We start from the raw sequence: 27,709 nt of genomic DNA on the forward strand, positions 1-27,709 counted from the left end.
ATAGGGGAATAAATGCTTTTTTTTTTTTAACCCTTGTTGTTCGGAGACATTCATTCTTCTAAATACACTTGCAGGTCACTAACACTAAGAAAGATGTACAGAAAGTCTGACTAACAAATCAAACACGAAACTAGGGAATAGTTTCTCATTCATAGTACAGGAGCCACTCAACTTTGCAGTTCTCTTCATGGGACTGTTACCAATATCTGGCACATTAGGTATTATGTTTGTACTACCTTTGTTTTCTCCACTACACAATAAACATTAAATACACACTCCCATCTTGTATCATGTAAGCACTGACATTACCACAGGAAGTAACTTACTCTGGTGGAGGCATTTTAGAAGGTTCCACATCTCGCAGAAACTCACACTGAAGAGCCTGTTCAGCTGTGCAACGCTTGCTAGGATCCAAAGCAAGCATGTAATCAAACAGATCTAACGCAGCTGGTGGAATACTGGCAAGGAGAGAAAAATGGGGGGGAGGTCACATTTGTGTTATTTCAGATGCCACGTCTTTGTGCTATAAAACTTATATTTTTTAATTTTGTCAAGTAGAGTTTAATTGTATGATTTAAAACTTGGGCCTTATATTAATACACTTGTTTTAAAAGTTTTCCTTTTAACAAGGGTCTAATATTACTATATACTTGGAATTTAGCACAAAGAGATTTATACTTTTTAATTGGGCTACAGACAATAATTCTATTGCTTTAAAGTTACACAAGTAGGCTCCACTAATATAAACAGGATGATACATTTTCCTAAACCCCAAAATAGTTGAAGGAGAAAAGGCAGTTTTTAAAATAATCTTACAGATGTTTTCTGTAACTTTCATGTTTGTTATTTGCATGAGACAACTCCAATGGCATTATTTTAGGATACATGGCTTAGAGAATTAGTCTTATATACAGAATTTATGACTAACCAGTCGCTAATGTTAGCCAATCACAATTAATGACTAAGTACCCCGAGCTGCTTTTAGCCATAGGGACAATGAGCAGGTGCACCCAGGCCCAATGAGCAACCATTTCCGAAGTACAAAGCTGACAGGTGGCTGAAATATTTGGGTCAATTCCCCCTTCCTTGATACATATACACAGCTCCCATTTAACTAACAACAATAGCTTGGCACGTGTATCAAGGGAAGGATAAGAACTTCAGGTCACTTCTCTCTACATCTGACTGAACCCAGAAACAAATCTTTCAAAAATACTGAAATTCTTAAAGGACCTAAGAAAACTTAATGGAATACAGATGGTTAAATGAAGTCTCCATCCTTACAAAGCAAACTCTTCTCTCAGTTTTCGACGATACTGCTTCTTTGGTTTCATGGTGTTGAAATAGGCTAACTTTATTACATCAGGCCAGACTGCAGGACAAGGACTCCCACAAATTCGGCTATACACCAAAAACAAACAAAAAAAACAAACAAAACAAAACAAAACAAAAAACCATCAGTGTATGAAATCAAACAGAACAAAGTGTGTAGTTGTAGTTTTATACTCACAGGCATTGTTAATACAAAGAAAACAAATTCTAGTCTCCATGGACATATTCACAGGCCTCCTGTGATCCACGGCCATGAAGTTTTTCATGAGTTGGAGAGGAAGCGTAGGTAAATATCCAGTCTTAAGAGGCCAAAGAATACCCCACTAGAAAAACTGTTACCTCCCCCACACTTCTCCAGCATAGAGGATCTTTATAAACAATTACTGTGTTCTTGAAAATGATAGAAGACTCCACTTAGCATGCTCAGGTAGCATCCCATGTACCCTAATGCAAGGTCAGTTTCTTCCAGAAACTAGAATTTCTCTTTAGACAGGAGAGAAATTTAAAGGGCAGGAGTGAATTTGGATGAATTTAGATCTATGATGTTTCTCTTTTTTTACTCTTGGTGTGGAAAGGAACTCTGACAAATGACTGGAGTAAACAACACTCCATTGCTGACTAAGAAATTAGTTATCTGCTTAAGGACAGTAAGGAGCCTTGGGAGGACCAAAGGTGGTGGCAGAGGTGAGATCTGGTGTTTGGTTTTTAAATTTAAGAAAAAGGACCAGGGGTTGAATTAAAAAAATTAAAACCCTCTTTTGGCCAAAGAAAAGGGTCACTGAGCCAGCCCACCTCCATATATGTGGTTGCACAAGTCTGTCCCTTCCACTGGCTTTGTCTAGAGTAGGATTTAAAGATAGGGTGTTCCAATGCATTAGCCACCACATTTTTCAAAAGTCTGTTGTAGGCCAGGCAGTGTAGACTTTAATACTAGCAAACCTGATGGAGTTAAAACCCAAGCTCTCCTCAGGCTTTAACTCAACAAATCTTAGCCCGTGTTGAAGGCAACGGGCCTCATCTACACTAGGCTTTTTCAAAAGTGTTAGTTAGAAGGTGTTAGTAACACGTTATAACAGTACCCCTTTCAGCCTAGTCTAGACAAGGCCACTAAGTGTGAAAAGTAGGGTTTACACTTTGTGGGCCTTGCAGCCAGAAAGCTAAAGTTGCATAAATGCCTGGTTGATGCTGCAGCTCGCAACCTTGCAGATGTTTGTTTTCAACTTCTACAGCAAGTTTTTCCTATAAATAGGGTGGTCTTGGGCAGACGAGCCTACCATCTTTTATGGCCTTTGGGTTCCTGGAAGACTAGAAGTATTTTCTAGAGACTTATCTAGACCATCTTTAGACCACTGTGCCACCTTTGTGCCTATTTATATGATCTAAAGCATATTCTGAAAAAGAAGTTAAGACAATGCTACTTTTCCTCTATACTTTTTCATGATTCAAGTCTATCTGTGGTCTTGAAATACTTGGGGGAAAGACCACCGGGGAAAATAAAAAATTCACAAAATATTCATGGTAATCTATGATGTTGGTAGAGGCATCAAAAAATTAAAAGTGGCTTGTAAGTTAAAAATTGACAATGATATGACTAAGAACTATTCCATTTTGGTGGTTTAGGTTCCAGTTAAAATGTGCTGGGAACAGTCCTAATGTATTAAATTTTTAAATGTACAGCATCAAAAGAGAGAAAAAATTAAGCTATGAAAAATTAGTTGATATTCTTTTGATATCAAAATAAATTTTACAAATGACATCAATTCACTCTATACAAAACTATGTCCAGTTTGGTAAAGAAAGCCAGAACTGGAATCAAGTGCTGCACTGCCATCTTGTGGTTAAAGCAAAAACAACAAAGAGTCACACAACATGAATTGTTTCAGTAGTGTAAAATAACAGGGTGACCAGCGCCATGTTTTGCACCTTCTAAAAGGTTGTTATCCTTGTACAGACCAACTTTCCTACATGTTACATATAGCATTTACAGCCTATGTAACTTACTGCTTTTCAGAATCAAATATTTGACCTTGTGAAGAGAGATCAGGATAAAGGAGCAATTCACTGACTCATCCTCTTTTTCTTTTGTAGGAAGAAGATTCCACCCCACTGCCTAGGTTGATTATGATATTAGAAGCAGGAGACAGCATTTGCCACCTGAATAGAGAAAAGAGACTCTGACTCTACTAATTCAAACAGCTACTGCCTGAGAAGATCCACTGGGGTGGGAAGGTAAAGGAAGACTTTACCTCCCCAAGGTATCTGGCAACTCTTGAGGGAAAGTGGAGAAACACTCCCTCCTGCAGCAGACAGAAGCCAGTTGCAGACATGTGGGAGAATGAAAAAGCAGCATAGGACCAGCAGTATGCAGAGAACCTAGCCTTGAGCAAAGCTTTCCTTTTAAAACAGTCATTCATTACTCTCCATGTTGGCCTTTAACCTGCTGATGGGAGAATGGCGTAAGGAAGCTTCAGTTTCACCTGCTTAAAAAGGTGAGCATGTCAAATGCCCTGTTGTGAGAGGGGCTTCAGTAAAGGCTAACTCCAGCGGCACTATAAAAAATCCTACCTACCACTGCATTCCTAAGCCATGGAAAGCTACTAAGCACTTCTCCAATTCTGAATAATTTGTTTTACATCTCCCCAAAAGTTACTACCGTTTTTTTCTGAGAAACAACTCGGACAACTTTTAAATGTTAATATTGTAACTCCATGTTTTTGAGTGCTCATGAAAAATAAAAGTGCTGTCTATGATTTTATAAAGCACCAACCACACCGTGGAATGTAAAAGTTACCTTATTAGTTCCAGCTGAGCAAGTTCCTGATTTGCTTGAAATATTGGTTTTTTAGTAAAAAGTTCACCCAGGATACAGCTGTAAAATAAAGTTTTATATAATTCCATCAATATCATTTGATATAAAATGTTATTTGAGATTTATTTTGGTTCATGATTTACACTTAACACTTTTGTTTTAAAACTTCTTACCCACAGCTCCAGACATCTATGGCTGGTGTATATCTTTCCTCTCCAAGCAGAAGTTCAGGAGGCCGGTACCATAAAGTAATAACTTTGTTGGTATATGGTCGACTGAAAAAAAGGAGAGAGAGAGAGAGATTCAACATTTCTCTTAAAATGAGATTGTAGTGAACTAATAAAAGTTTGAGGTTTCACTACTACAATATTGTTTTACAAATGCTCCATTTTTTCATTCCCTTTTTACCAATACTGAGGCTGCTGCCACTATATAAAGTTATTACTTAAATCTACCAAAGGATAGCCTGAAACAGTATCTCAGAGATAAGTAAACAACCATCTTCCTGGGGCACTACAAATATCATCAGGCTTCAGAGTTAAATACCTATACTGCTAACTATTTAATTGTTATTCATTTTAGCAATAAGACTTTAGTTAATATCTCTATCCACTGCTGTTAGGTGCAGTTACCGGCACAAAAGAGTTGGTTGCTGAAGTGCTGAAAAAAGAGTTAAACAGTGGAAAGAAAAAAAATTCAAGTCACCTCTGCCCCCACCTTCCCCCCCAAAGGAGAGAAGCATAGATGCAGCCATTCCCTACTATCACAAGTTTCAACTGCCTCTTGGGTTTCAAAACTCCCACATCTTCCTGGATTCCAACAGCCCCTACTTTACATTCGCAAGCTATCAAAACTTCCAGCTCCCACTGAAAGACTTCTGCAGTGTTTTGAGGCATTGTCACTACAAAAATCTACTTTCGTTTTATCAGACTGAAAACCAAGTTTGGGGACAATAAAATAATGGAACATATAAAACTGCTATTGCCAAATCTACTTCAATAGACGTCTCTATTTTTGTGTATCCTTGGGAGATGCAATAGAAAATTCAGTTTTCAGCAGCCCTTGCCACAGAATACATGGGTTGCAGATTGTTATCTTCTGTCACCACACCCCCAATCACCAGTATGATTTTAGCCATTAATATTATGTAACTTGAGGTTTTGTAACATTTTACACAATTTGAAAGCGGAGATTCCAATATTTTAGACAGTGGATAGTAATGTTTCAGTATTAACAGTTTTCAAGACAGCAGCTAATACAACAGAAATTACATATCCCAGCTTTCCCGGTATAGTCTTTGGATAACTGAAAAGCACCATCTTTAATAAAGCATTAGGTTTGAATTGCAAATGCACAGAGGTATAAAGTAATGTATTTTAATAACTTATATGTGCTTAAATAAAAAGAAATTACAAGCAATTTCTGCCTTCCATAGCAGGTGAACATTCCACACTGCAAATGACACCACTGTTATGTTCAGTGCAACTGTCTAATCAACTAAACACACTGATCTACAATGTGGACTTCTGTATTTACTGAAGGGGGCATAAAAGTGATAACCTTACACTAAAACAATCCCCCTCTGGTGGCCCCACAAGCATGCACACTTTCAAACAAACACACACTATTGGAAACATTTTCCAAACTGCATAAATGGCTTAGGCTCTTAAGTCATTTTTGAAAATGGGACTTCTTGTGGGAAATTTTACCCCACCCTCTACAAATCTGCCAGATTTATTCCAGAAAAGAGTATTCTTTTCACAAGTATTTAGATAGAGAAACTCAGTAACAAAAAAAGTCAAACCTATCAATATTCAATTGTTAAAGATTTCTAGACAGTACTTTCTGTTTCAACAGGTATGTTCTTATGTAATATGTCACACCTTCTAACTGGATTCAGAAGTGATTTTTTTAAAGTTAGATGCACAATTGTGAGTGAAATTACCACAACTCTGAGTGAAAGTTGGGTAAATATGTACAAAAATGGCCATAATCATTCATTTGCATGTACAATTACCCCCCTTTGTACACTCAAGATCTATGCATGCATAAGTTAAGCACACAATTACAAGTGCATACAGCTTATTTTTTAAAAGCTTGCTTTCAGACTTTTCAAATTTTGATAAATGAGATACACAATATATTTCAGTGATTCTAGCACTCAAGTAATGCTTGAAGAAATTTCTTCTGCTGCTTCAAGGTCCCAAATCCTTCTAAATACTGTTTAATCAGATCAGTAAATCAACTGTCAAAAAATATAGTTCAGTTAGTAAAAATGTGGAAAAATTGTTACAGCACAATCCTTAATGTTCATTAAATCCAACTATTAATGAAGAGAAGATGTACTCAATAAGAGATTGAATCAGGAATGAGATGCCAAGCAGCTAACAAGCTTCCAATTAGCTTTCCAAATTTAATATGCAATTATGTTAAAAAAAATTAAAAGTTTTAATACTGCTTTTATTGATAATATAAAGTAATAATGCTGCTTGTGTTTATATAAAAACCAACTGTTAACTTATAAAATTTGTTTTTTAATTCTAAATACATTTTTCACCACCCCCAAAGAACAATCTGAATTTTACCACAACAATGCATTTTAATTATTTGATAAAAAGAGCTATTTATGAGCCTTATTATCCCTAAATGGCAGCCACAGAGTCATGATGTAATGGAAGCTACACATAAAAATTAAACAAAAATCAAGCATGAACAAATCAAACTGTGTGCACAAATGGCCAATAATACATGCAACTGAAGACTTATGGTTCCAATTATCCAATGTGCAAGAGGTATAATGCTAAGTGTACACTTTCAATTTTGAAAACCAGATTCTGCATATTACCATTCATGCCAGAGAAAATTACTACAAGGAGATGACATTAAAGTACAAACCTTTAACAAGATACTAAACCATATTACACTCAGCAGCGATTTGCTTAGATACAGGCATGTAACAATTGTAACACCAGCATCAAAAAAATTTAAAATTTCTTCAGTCTTTGTATCTGTTCTCAAAAGTTTTAAATTAAACTCCCCTAATTTAAAGTGAGATATCACAAAGAAAGATTTGTACTTAGATTCTAGCCAGTGTTTCTTTTGGAAATGTGAACAGGAAGTCAAGTTTACCCTTCCCATTTGAACCCTTCCCAGGTATACCAACAGGCTTAAGAACATAAGAATGTCCATATTGGGTCAGACCAAAGGTCCATCTAGCCCAGTATCCTGTCTTCTGACAGTGGTCAATGCCAGAGGGAATAGCAGAACAGGTAACCATGCTGTCTCCCATTCCCAGCTTCTGGCAAACAGAGGCTAGGGACACCATCCCTGCTCATACTGGCTAATAGCCATTGATAGGCCTATCCTCCATGAACTTGTCTAGGTTTTTTTTGAACCCCATTATACTCTTGGCCTTCACAACACCCTCTGGCAAGGAGTTCCACAGGCTGACACTGCATTGTGTGAAAATATACTTCCTTTTGTTTGTTTTAAACCTGCTGCCTAATAATTTCATTTGGTGACCCCTAATTCTTGTGTTATGAAAAGGAGTAAATAACACTTCCTTATTTACTTTCTCCAGACCAGTCATGATTTTACAGACCTCTATCATATCCCTGTTCTAGTCGTCTCTTTTCCAAGCTGAAAAGTCACTGTTTTATTAATCTCTCCTCATGTGGAAGCTGTTCCAAACTTCTAACCATTTTTGTTGCCCTTTTCTGTACCTTTTCCAATTCCAATATATCTTTTTAGAGATGGGGCGACCACATCTGCATGCAGTATTCAAGATGTAGGCACAGCACGGATTTATATGGAGGCAATATATTTTCTGTCTTATTATCTATTCCTTTCTTAATGATTCCCAGCATTCTGTTAGCTTTTTTTGACTGCCGCTGCACACTGAGTGGATGTTTTCAGAGAACTATCCACAATGACTCCAAGATCTCTTTCTTAAGTGGTAACAGCTAATTTAAACCCCATCATTTTATATGTATAGTTGGGATTATGTTTTCCAATGTGCATTATTTTGCATTTATTAACACTGAATTTCATCTGCCATTCTGTTGCTCAGTTTTGTGAGATCCCTTTGTAACTCTTCGCAGTCTGCTTTGGACTTAAATATCTTGAGCAGTTTTGTATCATCTGCAAATGTTGCTACCTCACCGTTTATCCCTTCTTCCAGAACGTTTATGAATATGTTGAACAGCACTGGTCCCAGTACAGACACCTGAGGGACACCACTATTTACCTCTCTCCATTCTGAAAACTGACCATTTATTCCTACCCTTCATTTCCTATCTTTTAACCAGTTATCGATCCATGAGAGGACCTTCCCTCTTATCCAACGACAGCTTATTTTGCTTAAGTGTCTTTGATGAGGGACCTTGAGGCTTTTTGAAGATCTACGTACACTGGATCACCCTGGTCCACATGCTCGTTTTGACCCCCTCAAAGATTGGTGAGGCAAGATTCCCCTTTACAAAAGCCAGGTTGACTCTTCCCCAACAAATCATGTTCATCTGTGTGTCTGATAATTCTGTTCTTTACTATAGTTTCAACCAGTTTGCCAGGTACTTGAAGTCAGGCTTCATCATCATCATCGTCTCCCCATTATGCCTCTGGCATTTAGGGCAGTGACGAAGCTCCTCCACTCGTCTGTTTCGTGCAAGTCTTTTAATGGTTTCCCAGCTGTGCCCCAGGTTTTTCAGCTCGGCTTCCACAGCTCTTCAACATGTTATTTTCGGGCAACCTCGTTTTTGCTTGCCTTCAAGTGTCCATCTTATTCTACTCTGGTAATGGAATCAGTTTCCATCCGAAGCATGTGGCCAATCCGTCTCCAACCCCGCCTGTCAATGATGGTGCTCAGATCCTCTTGGCTGCACTGTGTCAATAGATCTTGGTTTGAGATTGTCCTGGGCCAAAAGATATGGAGAGTTTTTCTGAGGCAGAATGTATGGAATGAAGACAGTTTGAACATGTCATACTTCCTCATTCCCCAGCATTCTTCACTATAAAGTAGTGTTGAAAGTACACAGCTCTGACAAATCTTGAGTTTGGTTTTGGTTTTGTATGTTGATTTCCAGACTGTATTTAAGCTCCTGAAGGTGTTCTTGGCTTTACTGATTTTGTTCCGGATGTCCTGGCTTCTTCCACCGTCCTGGCTGATGGTACTGTCCACATATGTGAATGTTTCTACATTGGTGAGAACATAATCCTCTATCTGTACTGGTGATGGTGAGGCAATATTAAAGGTCATGATATGTCTTATTGCAGTTGATTTTCAGTCCAATTTGCTGGCTGAATGTGTTGTGTCGAGTTGTTTTTTCTTGTATATGGTGTTGGATATATGATAGGAGAGTGAGATCATCTGCGAAGTCCAGGTCTTCAAAGGTGTTCATTTAATGCCTCTGGGCATGTCTTCTGTTGTACGCGTCATTACCTAATCAATGGCAATGCTGAAGAGGATTGCAGACATGACCCACCCCTGACATACTCCTGTTTTGACTTCAAAACTGAGCTCACTGTGATCAACATTGCATGTAAAGTTGAAATAAAAGCTTTTGATGTTGATTATACGGAGAGGGATTCCACAGGCCCGCATAGTGCGCTGTAGGCTGGTCCTGTGAATGTTATCAAAAGCCTTCTCAAAAGAAAAAAGGTTTACTGGCTTGTAATTGCCATGATCACCTCTGGAGTCTTTTTTAAAAATTGGTGTCATATTAGCTATCCTCCAGTCATCTGGTACAGAAGCTGATTTAAATGATAGGTTACATACCACAGCTAGTAGTTCAGCAATTTCACATTTGAGTTCCTTCAGAACTCTTGGGTGAATACCATCTGGTCTGGTGACTTATTAACGTTTAATTTATCAATTTGCTCCAAAAAGGCAGAATATGCATGTTAATTTATGGAAGTAGGAGTAATACTGAAATGTTTAGGCAGGCCACATCCTAACTGTAAACCTGCATCCTTCATCTCCAGTCAGTTTATAACGAAACTGAAAGTATTAATTGTGATGTCACTAGTCAGAGCTCTTCATTAAAAAAAAAATCATCTATATCTGTGCTATTACAGCTAATGGAGATTATCTTTTAACTCAAGAAACAAGCCTCTCTAATGGTATTTATGAAACAATAAGGGAGAATGAACTTCAGTTAAATATGTGGTGTTCTAAGTCTGAAAGGAAACTGTGTAAACAGATTCTCATCTCCCCAAAGTTATTTGTCCATGGTATTCTGGAGAGACTATAGCTTTGGTATTGCAGAAAGGATACTTGTACTTTTAAAGAACCAGGATGAGAAGTGTTCCTTTTTCCCACTCCATATTGTTCATTTACACTTTAGTTTTATGTTTGTGGTTTTACTACTATGCACACATATCAGGTGACTGACCTCCCTCCTTCCAGGGCTTCACAACTTTTTATGCTAGTTCTTTAGTTAGATGGCCTGACAAATATTTATCAACAAACAGCTATTATACTTTGACATCTCAACTAAAATTGAATTAAAGCATGAATATAACTGAACTATACCACATAAACCACTGCATAGCTACACAGTACAAACCTTTACTTCTATCATTTCAGATATTTAATCAGAAAAGAGGATGCCATATTAAAAATGTGATTTGACTTAAACTTCCCTCTACAGAAAAAAGCATCCCTAGCTCTGATAACCACAGAGACCTATGCTTTAAATATATATATTTAACAGAACGGGGTCATCTTACCTCTCCTCTGAGCTATACAGTCGAGCAAGCCCGAAGTCTGCAAGCTTAATCTGCCCTCTGGTGGAAAGAGTAAAGAATTTTTACTGATAAATCTTGTCAACAGATTTAAAAACCAAACAGATGTTTAAAATGCTCTAACATATCTCCAGTTAAACTTCACTAATTCACACTAGTCACCAGGAGAACCATTACAAATTACTGCATCGTCTCAATTAATAAGTATGCTAAGCAATGCAATTTTAAAAAACAAACCATAAGGGATTGTGAAATGTTGTATTTTCTTTTGACAAATGCAGATATACACTTCAAAGAATATTAATGAACATTCAGGGTATACTTTGTAAAATAATCAACGAACAACACATAACTGTACTTATTATGTTGATAAAACTTTGAAGAGGGGAGACTGCCATTTCTGTACATTTTAAGCCTGGCTTTAGTGCTGTGGAGATTACTAATTCACACTTCAGTAACCTTTTACTCGGTAAATTGGCCTATTTACTGGTAACTGTAGATAATAAATATTAAATCATAAGTATTTGCATAGCACCTCCTTGTGGGAAGTATACAAAACTAAACACTCCACTCTTGAAATCCCAACATTAGCCTTTGATACAAATGATTTTTCAAAAGGCATATAGGATGCTGCTGCTCAACGGGCAACATACCATGCCAATCTGGAAGGTTGGATGACTTACACTAGAAAGGACATTCATAGGTTTCTATAAGGAAAGAAAAGGACATGGTGCTTTCACAAAGTTTGTTGATTTTAAAAAATCCTTTATTTCTAAATGTTATGTACTAAGTTTATTTATATCCCAGGATATTAGAGAGACAAGGAGGGGTGAGGCAATACCTTTTATTGGACCAACTTCTGTTGGCAGTTCCACACATGCACTGAGGCTTATGTTAATATACATACGTGTGAAACATGGATTATCACTTGTGAGCAAGAGTATCAGTATGTACCTAAAATGTGTGTTTGAACACACCTGGTTGCATATTCTTTTAAATCGAAACACTGTACTTCTACACTCCTGAAAGATGAGGTCTTCAGTATTATACAACGTGACAGATGAGTCTACACACATTTGACTATAAGATCAGATAGTCAAGAAAGCACAGGTCAGAAACTACGCTTTCACATATTCTAATTTAATATGACAAATGCAACTAACAAAAATATCCAAACACAAGACCGGGCTGTAATGGGGGTCTTTAACTATCCAGATACCTGTTAGAAAAATAATACAGAAAAACATAAAATGTCCAATTATTGGAATATGTTAGGGGCCACTTGTATCAGGAGGAGGAAGGATTCAGGGGAAGCAGCCATTTTAGACTTCATTCTGGTGAACAGGGAGAAACCGATTGTGAATCTGAAGGTTGAAGGCAATTTGGGTGAAAGTGATCACAAAAGGATAGCCTTCATGATTCTTAGAAAGGAAGGAATGAGAGCGACTCCAAAAAGGCAGACCAATAAACTCAGAGAACTGGGAGTCAGGGTCCCAAAGGAAGACAATCTAAGGGAAAAAGGAGTTCAAAAGAGCTGCAATGTATCAGAGACAAAATATTAAAGGCAAACTATCCTGATGCAAAAGAAAGGAAGGAAGAGACAGCTCAGTGGTTTGAGTATTGGCCTGCTAAACCCAGGGTTGTGAGTTCAGTCCTTGAGGAGGCCACTTAGGGATCTGGGGCAAAATCAGTACTTGGTCCTGATAGTGAAGGCAGGGGGCTGGACTTGATGACCCTTCGGGGTCCCTTCCAGTTCTATGACATAAGTCATAATAATATAATATATTGAGATATACCTAAGGAGCCACTACATCAGGAGGTCTTTAATGAGCTGCAAATCATAAAGGAATCCTACAAGAAGTGAAAACGAGGACAAATTGCTATGGATGAGAACAAAATAATAGCACATAGGGACAAAACTCAGAGAGGCTAAGGCACAAAATGAGTTACACCAAGCAAGGGACAAAAGGCTATTGATAGAAAAGGTTCTAGAAATACATTAGGAACAAGGAAAAGAAGAAAGTGTAGATCCACTACTTAGCAGGTAAGGCTAATAACAGACACCAAGACGACTGAAGTATTTAATACCTATTTTGCTCCAGTCTTCACTAAAAAAATTGAGACCAGATACTTAACACACTTAATATTAACAAGAGGGAAGGAATAAGTCAAAATAGGAAAACAACAGGTTAAAGAATATTTAGATAAGTTAGATGTATTCAAGTCAACACGGCCTGATGAAATCACCTTATGGTACTTAAAGAACTAGATGAAGCAATCTCGGAATCTAGCAATTCTCTCTGTGAATTCATGGAGGATGGGTGAGGTCCCAGAGGACTGGAGAAGGACAAATAGAGTACCTATCTTTAAAAAGGGAAACAAAGAGGACCCAGGGAATTAGATCAGTCAGCCTAACTTCAATACCTGGAAAGACAGTGGAACAAATTATTAAAGAATCAATTAGTAAGCACCTAGAAGATAACAGGATAATAAATAATAGCCAACATAGATTTGTCAAGGACAAATCATGCCAAACCATGCTAATTTTCTCGTTTGACAGGGTTATTGGCTTAGTGGACTATGGGGAGGGAAGCAGTAGATATCTTAATTTTAGTACAAGTTTTGACCATCCCACATAACATTTTCATAAGCAAACTAGGGAAATGTGGTCTAGAGAAACTATTATAAAGGTGGGCATATACTGGTTGAAAACCCATACTCGAAGAGTAGTTATCAACGGTTCACTGTCTAAGTGGGAGAACGTATGAAGTGGGGACATTTGGGGATCTGTTCTGCATCCGGTACTATTCAATATTTTCGTTAATGACTTGGATAATGGACTGGACAGTATGCTTATAAAATCTGCTAATGATATCAAGCTTAGAGGAGTTGTAAACACTTTGGAGGACAGGATTAGAATTCAAAATGACCTTGACATTTTGGAGAATTAGTCTGCAATCAACAAGATGAAATTAAATAAAATGTTCAAAGTACTAAACTTAGGAAGGAAAAATCAAGGAAGGCAGTAGTATTACTGAAAACGATCTGGGGGTTATAGTGCATCAAAACTTGAATATGAGTCAACAATGTGATGCAGATGCGAAAAAAGCTAAAATTCTGGCGTTTAATAACAGGGGCGTTTTATGTAAGACACAGGAGGTAACTGATTCACTTTAATTGGCACTGGTGAGGCCTCAGTCGGATTACTGTGTCCAGTTCTGGGTGTCACACTTTAGGAGAGATGTGGATAAATTGGAGAATCCAGAGGACAGCAACAGAAATGATAAAAGGAGAATAACCTTTCCTCATTGGTCAATTTAACTGGGCATGTTTAGTCTTGATGAATGACGCCTGAAGCGACACCTGATAACAGTCTTCAAATATGTTAAGGGTTGTTATAAAGAGGGCAGTGATCAACTGTTCTCAGTGTACACTGAAAGTAAGACAAGAGGTAATCAGCTTAATCTGCACAAAGGGAGATTTAGGTTAGATATTAGGAAAACTTTCTAACTGTAAGCAGAGTTAAGCATTGGAATAGGTTTCCAAGGGAGGTTGTGGAATCCCTGTCACTGGAAGTTTTTAACAACAGTTAGACAAATATCTGCCAAGGATGGTCTAGATCAGTGGTGGGCCACATGCAGGCCGCAGGTTGCCTATCAGGGTAATCTGATTGCAGGCCACGATACATTTGGCATCCACATGGTCCTTTCTGCCTCAGCACAGGGGGATAGACTGATGGCCTAGAGGTCTCTTCCAGATCTATTTTATGATTCTATGATTAAACTCTGAAATTATATTTCTTAGCGCTGGCTGATGAACCTAAGTCCTGATTTTGGTGTTTCCACACAGGTAAAGTAATGAGTAAACAGCAGGAACAGAAACTAAATTGAATGATACTAGGTTCAAAGTTGAAGCTAGTTTTAAAAGTAGCAATAAGCAACCTCAGTAATGAAAGTCTATTTTTCTAGTGATAGAAGAAAGTGACACAAATTGCTAGAATTAAATTAAAGGTTTCTTGGTTAAGCTGTTACTTCATAACTTTGTGTATACTTTAAAGTTGGTTATATCCATACCTATTATTTAGTAGAATATTTGAACATTTAATATCTCTGTGCAGGAAGTTCTTCTTATGGCAGTAATCCAATCCCTCCATCAACTGTCTCATAAATGACTTTATGTGATTTTCATTAAAATGAACCAAGCCAGATTCCAGGAGTCCCATCAAGTCATGGTCCATATATTCAAAGACCAGGTAAAATGCACCTAGAAAGAGGGGGGAAATTACAGATTTCATAATATTCCAAAATATCTTAGTACTCTACTTTTAAAAGTACAGCTTAGTATTCTTCACATACATTAGAGTGTGTTCATATTTTTGTAAAATCTGGATAACCTTGGAGATGGCACCTTATTTCCAACTGCATTTAAAACACAGCTAAAAATATATTTTCCTATTACTTTTCTGTGTAAGCAACTGTTGTAATTGTCAGAGATACAGTAAGAACAAAAAGCTAATACAGTGGAACCTCAAAGTTCCGAACACCTCGAGAATGGAGGTTGTTCGTAACTCTGAAATGTTTGTAACTTTGAACAAAACGTTATGGTTGACTTAATACACTTTTGAAACTTTACTATGCAGAAGAAAAGCTTCTCCCCCCCCCTTTTTTTTTTTAGTAGTTTATGTTTAACACAGTACTGTACTGTATTTCCCCCCCTTTGGCGAGATGGGGGAGAGGAGTCTCTACTGCTGCCTGATTGAGTACTTCCGGTTCCAAAAGAGGTGTGGGGTTGCCTGGTCAGTTCGTAACTCTGGTGGCTCGTAACTCTGAGGTTCTACTGTACAGAGGATATCTAGATAGAGTTACAGTGGCTTCGTCACAAAATACCAATTTTACGCAAAATTGTTTAGCTGGATTAGTGAACCTTGTGGTGAAATCCAGAAATAAAACTACATCTAGAGTAGAGGTGAGCTAACACTGCATTTCTCTGTTATCATCCTCTGATTTATTTTTAAGCTTGCACTGTGGAATTGTGTCAGGAATGAGCCTACTACTCAGACTGGCAGTGCCTACAACACAGACCAGAACAAGTCAGAAGAGGAAGCCCACAAGTCTGCAGCAGCTCTGCAGAGGTCCAGATTTCACATCAGCAGTTAGTTCCCTCACACCTCTAGTGTGGCAGAATCTGGCCCTTTCTCATACTGAAAGGTAAAACATCATTCCACAAGTGATTCCATTAAAATCAACGGGATTACTTGCGAGTCTGGTGCTTAAGACTGAGGAACTTTGAATGCTGAATACGTAACTTGAAGTGTTAAGGTAAGAAAACAACATTAATCTCTGTCTAGAACCTATTTCCTTTCCCCCTTCTCCTCCCTGACTGCTGCTCAGAGAAGTTCATGGGCTCTCCATAGTAACACTGAGCCCTCCTTGACCAGCGAGAGGGTTGTAATGAAGAAACTCTATCCTACAGGTTCTCCTTATCCTTGCAAAAGGCCTTCAAGAAAACAGGACCTTCAAGGCTCACCCCTTTATAAAATACTAACATCTACACCGGACAAGAATTCCCAACAGCCTAGGCTCACTATATAATAATGGTCTCACGTTAGAAGCTAATGAAAGTCTGCAGTTCAGCAACAGGCACTCAATATGCCACATTTAAATAAGGTTAATACCCAAATGCGCAACTTGAGAAAAGTGAAGGGCCCTGACCAGCAAATGGAAGCTTAGTCAGTCTCCTTTGCTTAGCATTTAAGCAGACAAAAAGAGATTGTTCCTACTCTAAAGAAAATAATATGTTAAGAAACTTGAGATCAAATTAGAAGAGCGACCCTTTTGGGTACTGCACATGGCTCTCCTGGCATTTGTGGCATTTTCTTAAGCTCCCCTCTTTCTGCCTGATTTCAGGCACAGGGAGCTGAGTGCTGATTATAGGATAGCTCCTCAACCCCCATGTTGTCACACATCTACAGAGGGCAAGGGAAGTGCTGAACAAATGGACCAGAGATTACATGATCTTGTCACATCAAGAAGATGGGAGGAAGATAGGAAGGGAAAGGATGGAAGACAGTTTTAAAAGGGAGCTGCAGACAGCCACAGGTCTCCTGATATTGTGTTGCAATGTTTGCATAATGTTGAGGTTCCCACACAATGGTATGTAGAGAGCTAGCTGTTTACAAGGTGCTAGCTCCTCATTTCCAAAAGCTAGACTTCATTTAAAACACAGATAAAAATGTTAAAATTTTCCTTACTTGCCATGTAACCAATTGTTGTAGTTGCCACAGGGATATTGTGACCTTAAATAAGAAGGAAGGTGGTACATGAAACACTTAAAATGCAGACCACCCAAAGCTTGAACCCACCCCACACCCCCAACAAAATGCACCATCATAATGTAAAAACCACAGGATCAGACTAAAATTTCATGATTTAGTGACTTTTTCTAACCACATCTGATGAAATGGTTCATCAACTCTGCAAAGCCAAATACCACTAATCTTGGGGAAATATTTTGTATTCCTGAGTGTATGGAGGGTACTAATGCTGGTGCCCCATCATCTGAGTGCCTACTTCCCTTCCTTGCATAAAAGAAGACTACAAGCCCATCATATATGCAGTTAAACAGCACAAGATCTCATCTCTAAACATACAGCAAAATGAATAACTGGAGCTATCTATCACTGTGAACTTATCCAGTCAGGCCTAGTGCCTTTTAAAAATCGAAGCAAAAGAACTACACAAAACTCACATTTCTTTCATCTTCCTTTCACAAAAGTTAATAAAGCGAAAAGAGCTTGGAAGAGGCCCTACTATACAGGGGATCAAGCATCTCGACTGACTCTCATTTTGGGTGATTTTGCTTTCACTACACTGTTCAAACAACACACCACAATACGTGGTGATATCTCAGAAGGATGACAATTATTGTGGTAGCATTGAGAAATAAAGGAAGAATGGCATATGAATTAGCTATGGAGTTTTTGCTGCTGTTAAATTGTTTTTAACACTCTCCCAATTAAATACACCAGATTCTCACTCCAATTTTTTATAATGAACATAAGATGAGTACAGCAAATATAGTATAATTCCCATTTTACTCTTCTGACTGTGCTAGTGCAAATGAAAATGGAATGTAACATCAGATTTATGCTGTACAAAATAAACTAAAAATGAGATACAGTGTTGTATGCAGATTTAACAGTGTTTCAACTGTCAAGGTGATCTGACTTTCTTTTTCTTGCCTACAGTGGAACTGCCAGAACTAGATTACTAAGCAATTATATACTGTTGTATTCATAGGATGAGTGACACTGCAATTTCATATTGCCATATCAGAAATACGTCATTACAAATTTGATTTTCAGTATTACTCCAACTAATTTTAGTTTGCGACTGCAAGAGACATTAGACCAATCCAAATGAAGTGTTTTGTTTACTCCTTCATAAAAATAAATGCAGGGTTATTTTCATGAGGTGGGCGTGATCTCATGGTGAGAGAAAAGTTATTTATGCTATCTGATCATGTCATATTGTGTGGCAGGACAAAGCAGGGAGCCTGCCATCTTCCCTGCTTCTTACCCTTGCGTATACATCAGGGGATGGGCCTGATATTCAAGGCAGTAATTGGGGCAGGGAAGGAGGAAGGGGAGAATGAGAACACAAAAGAGGCCTTTAGATGGACAGCAGCCTGTTCACTGCACAACAACCAGTTTCTCCCCATAACCCGCAAGATTTGGTAGCTCAGTTCATAACGGCACCAGGCTTTAAGCGTAACCTAGACAAATCCCACATAATTCCCATTCTTATGAGGAAACACCAACTGGCATGGGAACCCTATTTTCCCCTTTCAAGTTAGAGACCAAGAATTTCAAGAACTGTGGGGTTAAATTATTCTTCAAAAGAACCCACTCCTCCACACCAGCTTTCCCCATTAGCCACATTTCATGAGGCAGTGCAATGGGAGCAAAAAGTCCCGCTACGCTAAATTTCATGAAATCCAAATAAACTGGTTACACCAAATTACTTATTTAATTTATACATTGCTCATCTTAGTGCCTGCTATGTTAAGGATCTGAACTGCTTCAATAAGTACCTATGGGGAGGGAGGCAAGCAACAGTCCATTTCCACATGCTGGAAGAGAGCACTCACAGTGGGATGTCTGTGCCCAATTCCCTTCACTAAAACCATGCAGCTCATCTCCCTTCCTTCTGAGTTAAACTTCCTCAACATTACTTGGAGTTGATGGAGAAGCAGCTGGATAGTGGTAATAATGATCAGTTCTGAACATGAGATAAGAGACAGTAACTGAATCTATTAAGGAGGTACATGATATAAAGGAGACCCGGGTGGACAGAAACAATTCTTGTCTTACTCTTTTTATTAGCATCTGGGGAACTCATTTTTTAGACCCTGGGTATGCCTACACTGCAATAAAACACCTGCAGCTGGCCCATGTCAGCTGACGGGCTCACGGATCTGGGCTGTAGAGTTATAAAAGTGCAGTGTTTGGGAGGAGAGCCCCACAGCCCGGTCTCCAGCCCCAGCCAAGATGTCTACACTGCCATTTTATAGCCCCACAACCTGAGCCCTCTGACATGGGCCAGCTGAGGGTGTTTTATTGCAGAACAAACATATCTAGTACTTTTCAAGAGATGCTGATCTTTAAAAGGAGATCTCACTTTCTAGCTCTTATATAATTAGAGCATCTGTTTTTTATTTCCATTCTAGGGGCTCTGTCAATGGTAAAAAGCAAAAGTTCCTATTACCAGACAACCAACTGAGCTGGAATATGATGCTCTAAGGTGTGTACGCAAGATGGATGTGACTATAAAAATATCACTAGTGTGGTTTGTAGTGTAGGAAGGCTCCACCTGGGACCTGTAAAACCTGGCAAGATGTCCTCCAGGCATCTTCAAAACGGACACATTTACGCTTTTTAAAATTTATTTATTTATTTTTTATTTCCACACTGGGGTAACTGACTTGGGAGGTCGGACATAAGCTGGACACCAAACCATGCATTTGTTGCCAGAGTATGGAAGATGGTGCTCTCATTCATTGGTGGAAGTAGGGCTTAGAGAACGCTGAAAGTCTAAACAATTGAGAGTACTAAGCCGATATGAAACAATATTTTATGAGGGAAAAATGGGGATTACTCAGATCTAAACAGACACACCGATTAGATCTCCTGAGTGAATGGTCTGGAGAGATCAGAGTCTATTACTAACATTTTCTAACAAACTAGATTAGACAAAAACCTGTAAACATTTCTCAATAAAGTGATTTTCCTTTTTCCTTTATGTAAAAAGTGCATTTTTACTAGCAAAATGTATACATACTTCCACTCCTGTTTATTAACTCTTTTTCTTTATACTTAGCTTGTAAGAGTTTTAAATATGGCAGAAATAAAATATTTGTCTTAATTCCTCTCCCTTTGTGACAAAGAACAGTACATTTAAAGAGACTGAGTCTAAGGGTAAGTCTACACTACCCGCCGGATTGGCGGGTAGCAATTGGTTTATCGGGGATCGATATATCACGTCTCATCTAGACGTGATATATCGATCCCCGAACGCGCTCCCGTCGACTCCAGAACTCCACCAGAGCGAGCGGCGGTAGCGGAGTTGACAGGGGGAGCCACGGCCGTCGATCCCGTGCTGTGAGGATGGGAGGTAAGTTGAAATAAGATACTTCAACTTCAGCTACGCTATTCACGTAGCTGAAGTTGCGTATCTTACATCGACCTCGACCCCTAGTGTAGACTAGGCCTAACATAACACCTTTGTCCCATAGTGATGGGACATGGGGGGGAGAGCTATGTCTGCCTTCTCTGCAGAGGCAGCCCAGGTGAATGGCACCTCCATTAGCCTCACCTGTGTGAAAAGTCTTGGTCAAAGTGCTGTATCCTCACTGATGCTCCATCCATGTGTGTCACTAGGACACATTAGGACTTCTGGGAGCATATCCCATGGCTCTTTGTGTTGCAGTAAACTGAGCCACTCCAACTATCTCTCTGTGAACCATGACGTAACTATTCTGTCCTTCTGGGCACATGGGGGGGAACTGTGGGAAGGTCCTCAACTATCAGCATTCCAGTGATTTAACCTCACTGCAAAATGGATGGGTTATCAGACTGAGTGAAAGTGAACCCAGGCTCTAACCCACACCCCAGCCAAGGTAGCTAGCCCAGATGAATGCACCACCTAGGTGAGAGATGGTTTTCAGCAGAGACTGGAGGAAAGTTGTGACAATGGCTGAGTAAGAGCCAAGGCTAATTCTGCAGTGGAGATGCACCCAAAGAGGTCTGATATCAACATAAACAAATGCAGTTTTACTTTCTAGAAGTAATTATCAATTCCCTTGATATGGTTAGTTTTGTGGTCAGGAGAAAGCAGCTGTGAAAAGCTCCCTTCTGTCAAGCCACTCTAAAAGGAACTGTGGTAAATAAACGTACAAACAGAATTAGGAACTGAAGAGTAGGGAAGACATTCTCCTGATAGACATCTCATCTCTAGTGCAGGCCCAACAACAGCTGCCGATTAGAATGTATAGTACAGTGGTCAAGCTGAACCATATGAAATTATTAAGGTTACATTAGACAAACTGTACACAAAAGGGAACTTTTCTGGTCCTGCTCTAAGACTGCCAATTACTAGAAGGAAAGCAGTGCCTATGTTAAAACAGTACTGATACTATATCCCAACAGATATAGAACAAACTTCCCCAAAACACACACTTTCAGAATCCTCATAATTTGTTAACAGGATGCGCCATCCTGTCTAATGGAATTAACAGATATATGGAAAGTTTTTTAACTTCCTGTGTTGACATTTTATGGACAATAAAGGCACCAAATAAGACTATGTCAGAATCCTTCCTACAAGCATTGAAAAAACAGGTTGTGGGACAGGGATGATAAACGTAGGTCTAATCTTCACTCTGATGGGAAAGAGTGTAAGGTGATGCAAACTGTGGTGCTTGCTTTCGTTGGTTCCTTTGTCACTACTTTTGTTTATTTTATTACAATTTGGTTACATTTTTATTTCTCATTATACTGATTACAACTCAACTGAGAAGGCATACAAACATTTAAAAATCCATGAGGCATGTATGTCACTTAATTTCATTGCAAGAAATCACTCTGATCAGAGATCACCTCCTGTCTTCAAAATCAAGCCTTCTGTCTTCCCAAACTGTACATATTTGTATATATATTTTAACAATTTCAGTTACACTGAACTATACAGTGAATTTGTTTCTCAAATTTATGTTTAAAATCCTAATCAAAACAGAACACTAGTTTGAGTTGCTTGAAAACCGCCAATATTTTTTATAGTTTTGCTAATTTCTAAATAAACAAATGATTAGTCTTGGATTTTTTAAGTGACACTGTGAAATATTTATACTCAATCTGTCCATATTTTTAAAGTAAGATTCAGTTCAGCAGTGTTTGGGTTTGTTTATATATATATGAGTGTGTGTATGTGCGCGCGCACACACAAACACACACCTCTACCTCGATATAACGCTGTCCTCGGGAGACAAAAATCTTACCACGTTATAGGTGAAACCGTGTTATATCGAACTTGCTTTGATCCACCTGAGTGTGCAGCCCCGCCCCCCCGGAGCACTGCTTTACCGTGTTATATCCGAATTCGTGTTATATCGGGGTAGAGGGGTGTGTGGGTGTGTGTGTGTAAGTAAATATGATGGGAAATGATGAGGAAATGCAATCAGCATAATCAAACTATAGCAATTAAATAAGAAAAACGGCTAGACTATGTCATTTGTTCCTATGAAAGTTCAGGATTGTTCTCTGTAATACATTTATTAGTGTACTGCCCTGTCCAATTTTTTATATGAGCCAAACAGTACAGCTTGCACCTCTTCCCTTAGGAAATTTTATTTTCAGTTTTTAAATCTCAATAAGTATCTGGTTTGAACTGTACTGCCCAGATGCAGCAACTCATATTTTCCCCAAAGTTAATCTTATCCTGTTTTCTGCCCATACACACAAAATATTAAGGCTGAGAAGTCAAGACTCAAAAATTAGGAAATGCCAGAATTAAGGTAGTTTGTGCAACCTTAGTTCAGCCCCCTTCTGTGTATGCATTTTGATGCACTATTTTCCCCCAGGACTCCTGCATCATCCAGTGCACAGAATGGACAGTTCTCACCTAGTGCTCAGCTATTCAATTTTTTATTTTCTCCTCACTGTTTAATGTTTGGCTCTAGATCATATTTACTGCACACTATTCAAATCTTACTACTAAGACATATTTATTAATTTCCTTGTAGGCTTTTTTATGGTACTCTATCAGTATAGTACCGGAGAGCTTTATAAATATTCATTTATCTTCACAACAGCCCTGTGAAATGAGGGGATGGGATTATCCCCATTTTTCTGATGGGGAGAGGAGGCACACAGAGATTACAGCAAATAGTATCAACTAGTTTTGGGAGACCAATTTGAGATGCTTAGGATCTGATTTTTCAGAGTAATTGGCAATATATATAAGTTGGCAGAATTCAATTTTTATTGTTTTATAATTTTGACAGATGTGTGTTATTTTAAAGCATTTTTTTCAATTTTTACTGGATTTACATTTTCACAGTTGTGGGAAATTATGAAAGGGTCAAACAATTATTTAATGACAGAAAACGCTGAGATTCAAAAAGTCAAAGTTTTATAACCATTAAAAACAAAAACTGTCAATATCACCTGTCCAATATACGAAGTAAATAGCCTCAAATCAAACTCTAATGAGTTCTCAAGAAGCATTTTTCTTACTTCTATTATTATTATTATTACTTCTATTATTTTTCTTATTTCTATTATTATTGATGGAAATATTTTTTCGTCGGTTTCTATGTATGGGGAAATTGACATATACGGATAAAAACCTCATCCTTCCAAGCCTAACTATATAGCACTTTTGAGTTCAAAGGACAACTCCCATGAACCTCAGTTGCAGTCAGGGTAGATAATTTAAAAAACAAAACAAAAAAAACAGATTTTTTAATTTAAATCTTATTTAAATTAAATACAGATTGATTTTTTAAAAATTAAACCTATTTAAAATTTAATTTTAAATTGAGAACTAGTGTTGTGGCCTAATCTTACTATAAGCTATTAAAATCTTTTAAAGGAAATACAAAAATTAATATTTAGCAGTATGTTTGCTGCCAGAGTTTTAAAGAAAGTCAAATCACTCAACTGGTCTAAGTCACTGGCTAGGCACCTGGAACCAGAGCTTGCTGAAGTAAAAAACGAGCTTTTGATAGAACCAGCCTCTTCTGCAAGTGCAGAGAGAATATTTTCTTCATTTCAGTTTGTTCAATTAATGCTAGGGTGACTGGATGTCCCAATTTTATAGGAACAGTCCCGATTTTGGGGGCTTTTTGTTATACAACCCCCCCACCCCGACCTGATTTTTTACACTTGCTATCTGGTCACCGTAATTAATGCAGTTCAATGACTAATTCCTTCAAAGCTAAGAAACCAACTGGAAGTTGAACAAGACGGAAAGTTTCTTTTCCTCTTTCAATCTATGAATTAAAATCCAAGTGGAAGAGGATGGGAACTATTAGTTCTAAAATCTGGAAGAACACAGGGATCAGAAAAAAAAGCAGTTCAATTCACTAACTACAGATACTTTATTTAATAAATCAGTTAGTTTAAAATGTTAAACATGGTTTGATGAACTTTTGGATAATCATTTTTCCCCCCTATGTATCCTGCACATTTAAGGTAGTTTTACTGAATTTAAAAAAATTTAAATGTTGTTTTTGTGCATTTTTAACTGAATATGAATTTCCATCCACACAGAACTTGACACAAATTACAAGTAAAAAGTTAATCTAGCAAATAACACATCATTCACCATTTCTAACAACAACATTAAAAATGTGAATCTGAATAAAGGTAAATTAAGTCACATGATTGCTTAAATAAATGTGTATAGCTACAGCAACTCCTCCTGCCTGGCAAAAAGCAGCACCGAATTTAGTGTGAAGTCTATGCGGGATTGTAAATCAATATGTTGTAAATCAAGAACCAATTTATAACTAAAAAGTACAAATGATTTAGATTAAGGTTTCTTTCTGGGTGATTTAAATCATCATTAAAATCAGTGACTTAATTCAATCCACCCTGGTTGCAGCTGTGAGGGCTCAGCACTTCTGCAAATCAGACCCCAGGATCTCAAGTCAGGCACCCAGAAATGAGGAACACACAATTCATGGACTGCATATGACAAGTTTAGTTTCAGCAATTTGCCCAGTATCACACAGGAACTCTGGGACAGAGGGAGGGATAGAATCCAATAATCTAAAGCAGTTGAATGCTGCCTTGACCAGGACACCCTCCTTTCTTTTCCTGTGATCCCCTGCCTCATTCACTTTACATCTGCCAACTTCTGCAACAAATGAAGCAGATAATCTCCTTCAATATACAACCCTGAGCAGGTCTATGCTGTGCACTGAACGAGGTAGGGGTCCTGTGGAAAAAAACAGTATGTGATCATATAATTAAAAACTATCAAAATGCACAGGCACAAGGAAGCTGAATTAAGGTTGCACAGACAAACTTAATTCTGGCATTTCCTAACTTTGGAGTGCTTAACTTTGCAACCTTAATAATGTCCTTTTAAGGTTATTTGTGTACACGCAATTCCCTAGGTTTTTAAAAAAGAAAACTGAAAATCCACGACACCCCACAGGAATTCCATGCTGTGGCATCAGAGTCACCCACATTGATCACCAGCAGGGTTGGAGTATTTAGATCAGCTGTACAGACCTCTACTACTTGAGCAAATGGAGTAAATGAGAGGATGGCAACCTACTACTGCTATGTGGACCAGCACTACAGGCAGATGAGGAAAAACTTTGCCCTCGAGTTTCACAGATATTTGCTGACAGGAGAGGAATGGTAAGTCAGAGATCTTGGATTCCAGTCCAGGCTCTGGAGGGGAACATTCTTCAGTAGTACAGAGTCTTCTGCCTGTTCCCCTAAAGCGACTCCTTCAACACTGTCCCCTCCAACCAGTCCCTTTCCCACCCAAGCTCCTCGTCTCCTCACCTATTGAGTGCCAGTGTCCACTCCTCAGGCTTCTCATCAGTCTCAGACTTGTTGCCCAGCCGGACGGACCAAGTTTCCCTCCACCCCCATCTGGCTCCACATCTGATGCTGCCTCCATCCCCCACCTTAGCCTCCAATCACTTTCCCTCTTCTACTACCCATGTTCCCCCATCCCCACTGGCTCCCAGTCTCAATCTTCTCATCAAGTTTTAGTGCCCCCTCCCCCAATCCAACTCACTATCCCAATCTCTTTGCCCAGACAGTGTCAGTTCTCCCCCATGCCCAGCTCCTCATCAGATCTGTCTCCCCATCCCCATTTCCTCCTTTCCCCCAGGTTCCTCATCCAGTGCTAAACTCTCACATTGCAACAGCTGAGAGTAATACTTTCTTCTGTCTCCAGTTGGCTAGGAGACTCCCTCCCATCCTGGTGGATGAAGACCTGGCCTCACTTATTTATGCCTTTGTCACCTCTCAACCAGATTACAGCAATGTGACATACTATGCATGAAACCGTCAGCATCTGGGAAGCTCCAACAAGTACAAAATGCCACAGTGCATCTCCTCAGCTACCATGAGCACAACATACCCATTCTCCCTCTCTACATTAGCTTCCCATAGAACTTCGAATCAAATTCAAGGTCTTGGTCCTTATCTTCAAATCATTGTCCAGAATACCTAAAAGACCAGCCCCAGAGAACCTAAAACTCCAGACCAAAGAGCATGGTCGAAAACTTCACTCCTCTGGCACAATGGAACTCTCAACAATAAGAATGTGCGCAACTTTAAATAAGTATGTTCTCTAATAGATCAGCAATGTAACAACGAAACAATGATAACTGGGATGACGTTAAGTGAGGAGTTACTGTATGGTGCTGAACATGGTATAAAACCTGTATAGAATAGAATCCAAACTCTGTTCCCCACCCCTAAATTTTCCTCCCAGCCCCAGTCGCCTTATCCAGCTATTCAGAGTCCCCTCACAGCTCCCAGTTCCCTTGTTTAGCCAGTATCAGTCTCCCCGACTACCCTAAATCCCAGTCGTAATCCCCCACTCATCATAATCGACTCCCTCTTATCCCTTTCTGCATTTGAATCAGGCAGTTTCCTCCCCCATGCTGCCTTGTCCCATTAGGGAAGTCATTAAGAGCAGAGGAGAGTGTCCCAGCTCTCAGTTGAGGTGCCCAGATTTGGCAAGGTACACACCTGCAACTGCAAAGAAAACGCTGCTCAGCCCTGCTAGGAAGCCTCTGTTGAGCATGTGCAAACTGATTTTTCAAAGGCTTATAACTTGACCACATTTGGGCAGATTTTCACGGGAATGGTAAAAGGCACAACCCTGCCAAGTCCTTGCTCCAAAGCATGGCAGTACTACAGCTGTTCAAAGGAAAGTCTGCCAAAATGTAATATGGGGAAAACCATGTATTTTCTCCTAGCTTTATTCTTGGGAATAGGTAAACCATTTTGGCTGGAATTAAAACAAACAAAAAAAATCAACCGAAAGCAGACACCCAGCAAGGAAAATTGCATCCCAGCTGGTTAAAGACTGACAAAATTATAGGCAACTGAAAACAGAGTCTTATAATGGGAAGAGTCGGTCAACCTAAATAGTAGGTGGTGCTACACTCATGTTTCTAAGTCCCTTTGCATTATTTCTCTGCCCTTGGTGCTCACAATGCTTTCTAAATTAATACTTTAAGTTTAGTTAGTGCTTCCAAATCATTAATAAAATTAAAGCTAGCTCTAATCCC

General features: G+C 38.7%; 2 protein-coding genes across 3 annotated transcripts in view; one reads left to right on the plus strand and one right to left on the minus strand.

Annotated features, from left to right (window-relative positions):
- LOC123363722 (M-phase specific PLK1 interacting protein) overlaps window positions 1-4,283 on the plus strand; it is a 60,767-nt gene extending 56,484 nt beyond the window's left edge. Inside the window, exon 2 of the mRNA XM_045005023.1 lies at window positions 3,421-4,283. Within this exon, the coding sequence (XP_044860958.1) occupies window positions 3,421-3,510 (90 nt within the window). The 3' untranslated portion in view covers window positions 3,511-4,283. The remainder of the gene's footprint in view (window positions 1-3,420) is intronic.
- CDK13 (cyclin dependent kinase 13) overlaps window positions 1-27,709 on the minus strand; it is a 69,517-nt gene that overhangs the window by 10,814 nt on the left and 30,994 nt on the right. Inside the window, exons 6-12 of one of the 2 annotated variants that reach the window (XM_045005014.1) lie at window positions 17,133-17,177; window positions 14,956-15,145; window positions 10,868-10,924; window positions 4,315-4,416; window positions 4,124-4,201; window positions 1,285-1,401; window positions 327-458 (exon numbers count right to left, since the gene is read on the minus strand). In XM_045005014.1, coding sequence (XP_044860949.1) covers window positions 327-458; window positions 1,285-1,401; window positions 4,124-4,201; window positions 4,315-4,416; window positions 10,868-10,924; window positions 14,956-15,145; window positions 17,133-17,177 — 721 coding nt within the window. The remainder of the gene's footprint in view (window positions 1-326; window positions 459-1,284; window positions 1,402-4,123; window positions 4,202-4,314; window positions 4,417-10,867; window positions 10,925-14,955; window positions 15,146-17,132; window positions 17,178-27,709) is intronic. The other variant, XM_045005015.1, reaches the window with a different exon arrangement.

The sequence above is a fragment of the Mauremys mutica genome, chromosome 2 (assembly GCF_020497125.1).
Source record: "Mauremys mutica isolate MM-2020 ecotype Southern chromosome 2, ASM2049712v1, whole genome shotgun sequence".
In the NCBI taxonomy this organism is placed as follows: Eukaryota; Metazoa; Chordata; order Testudines; family Geoemydidae; genus Mauremys; species Mauremys mutica.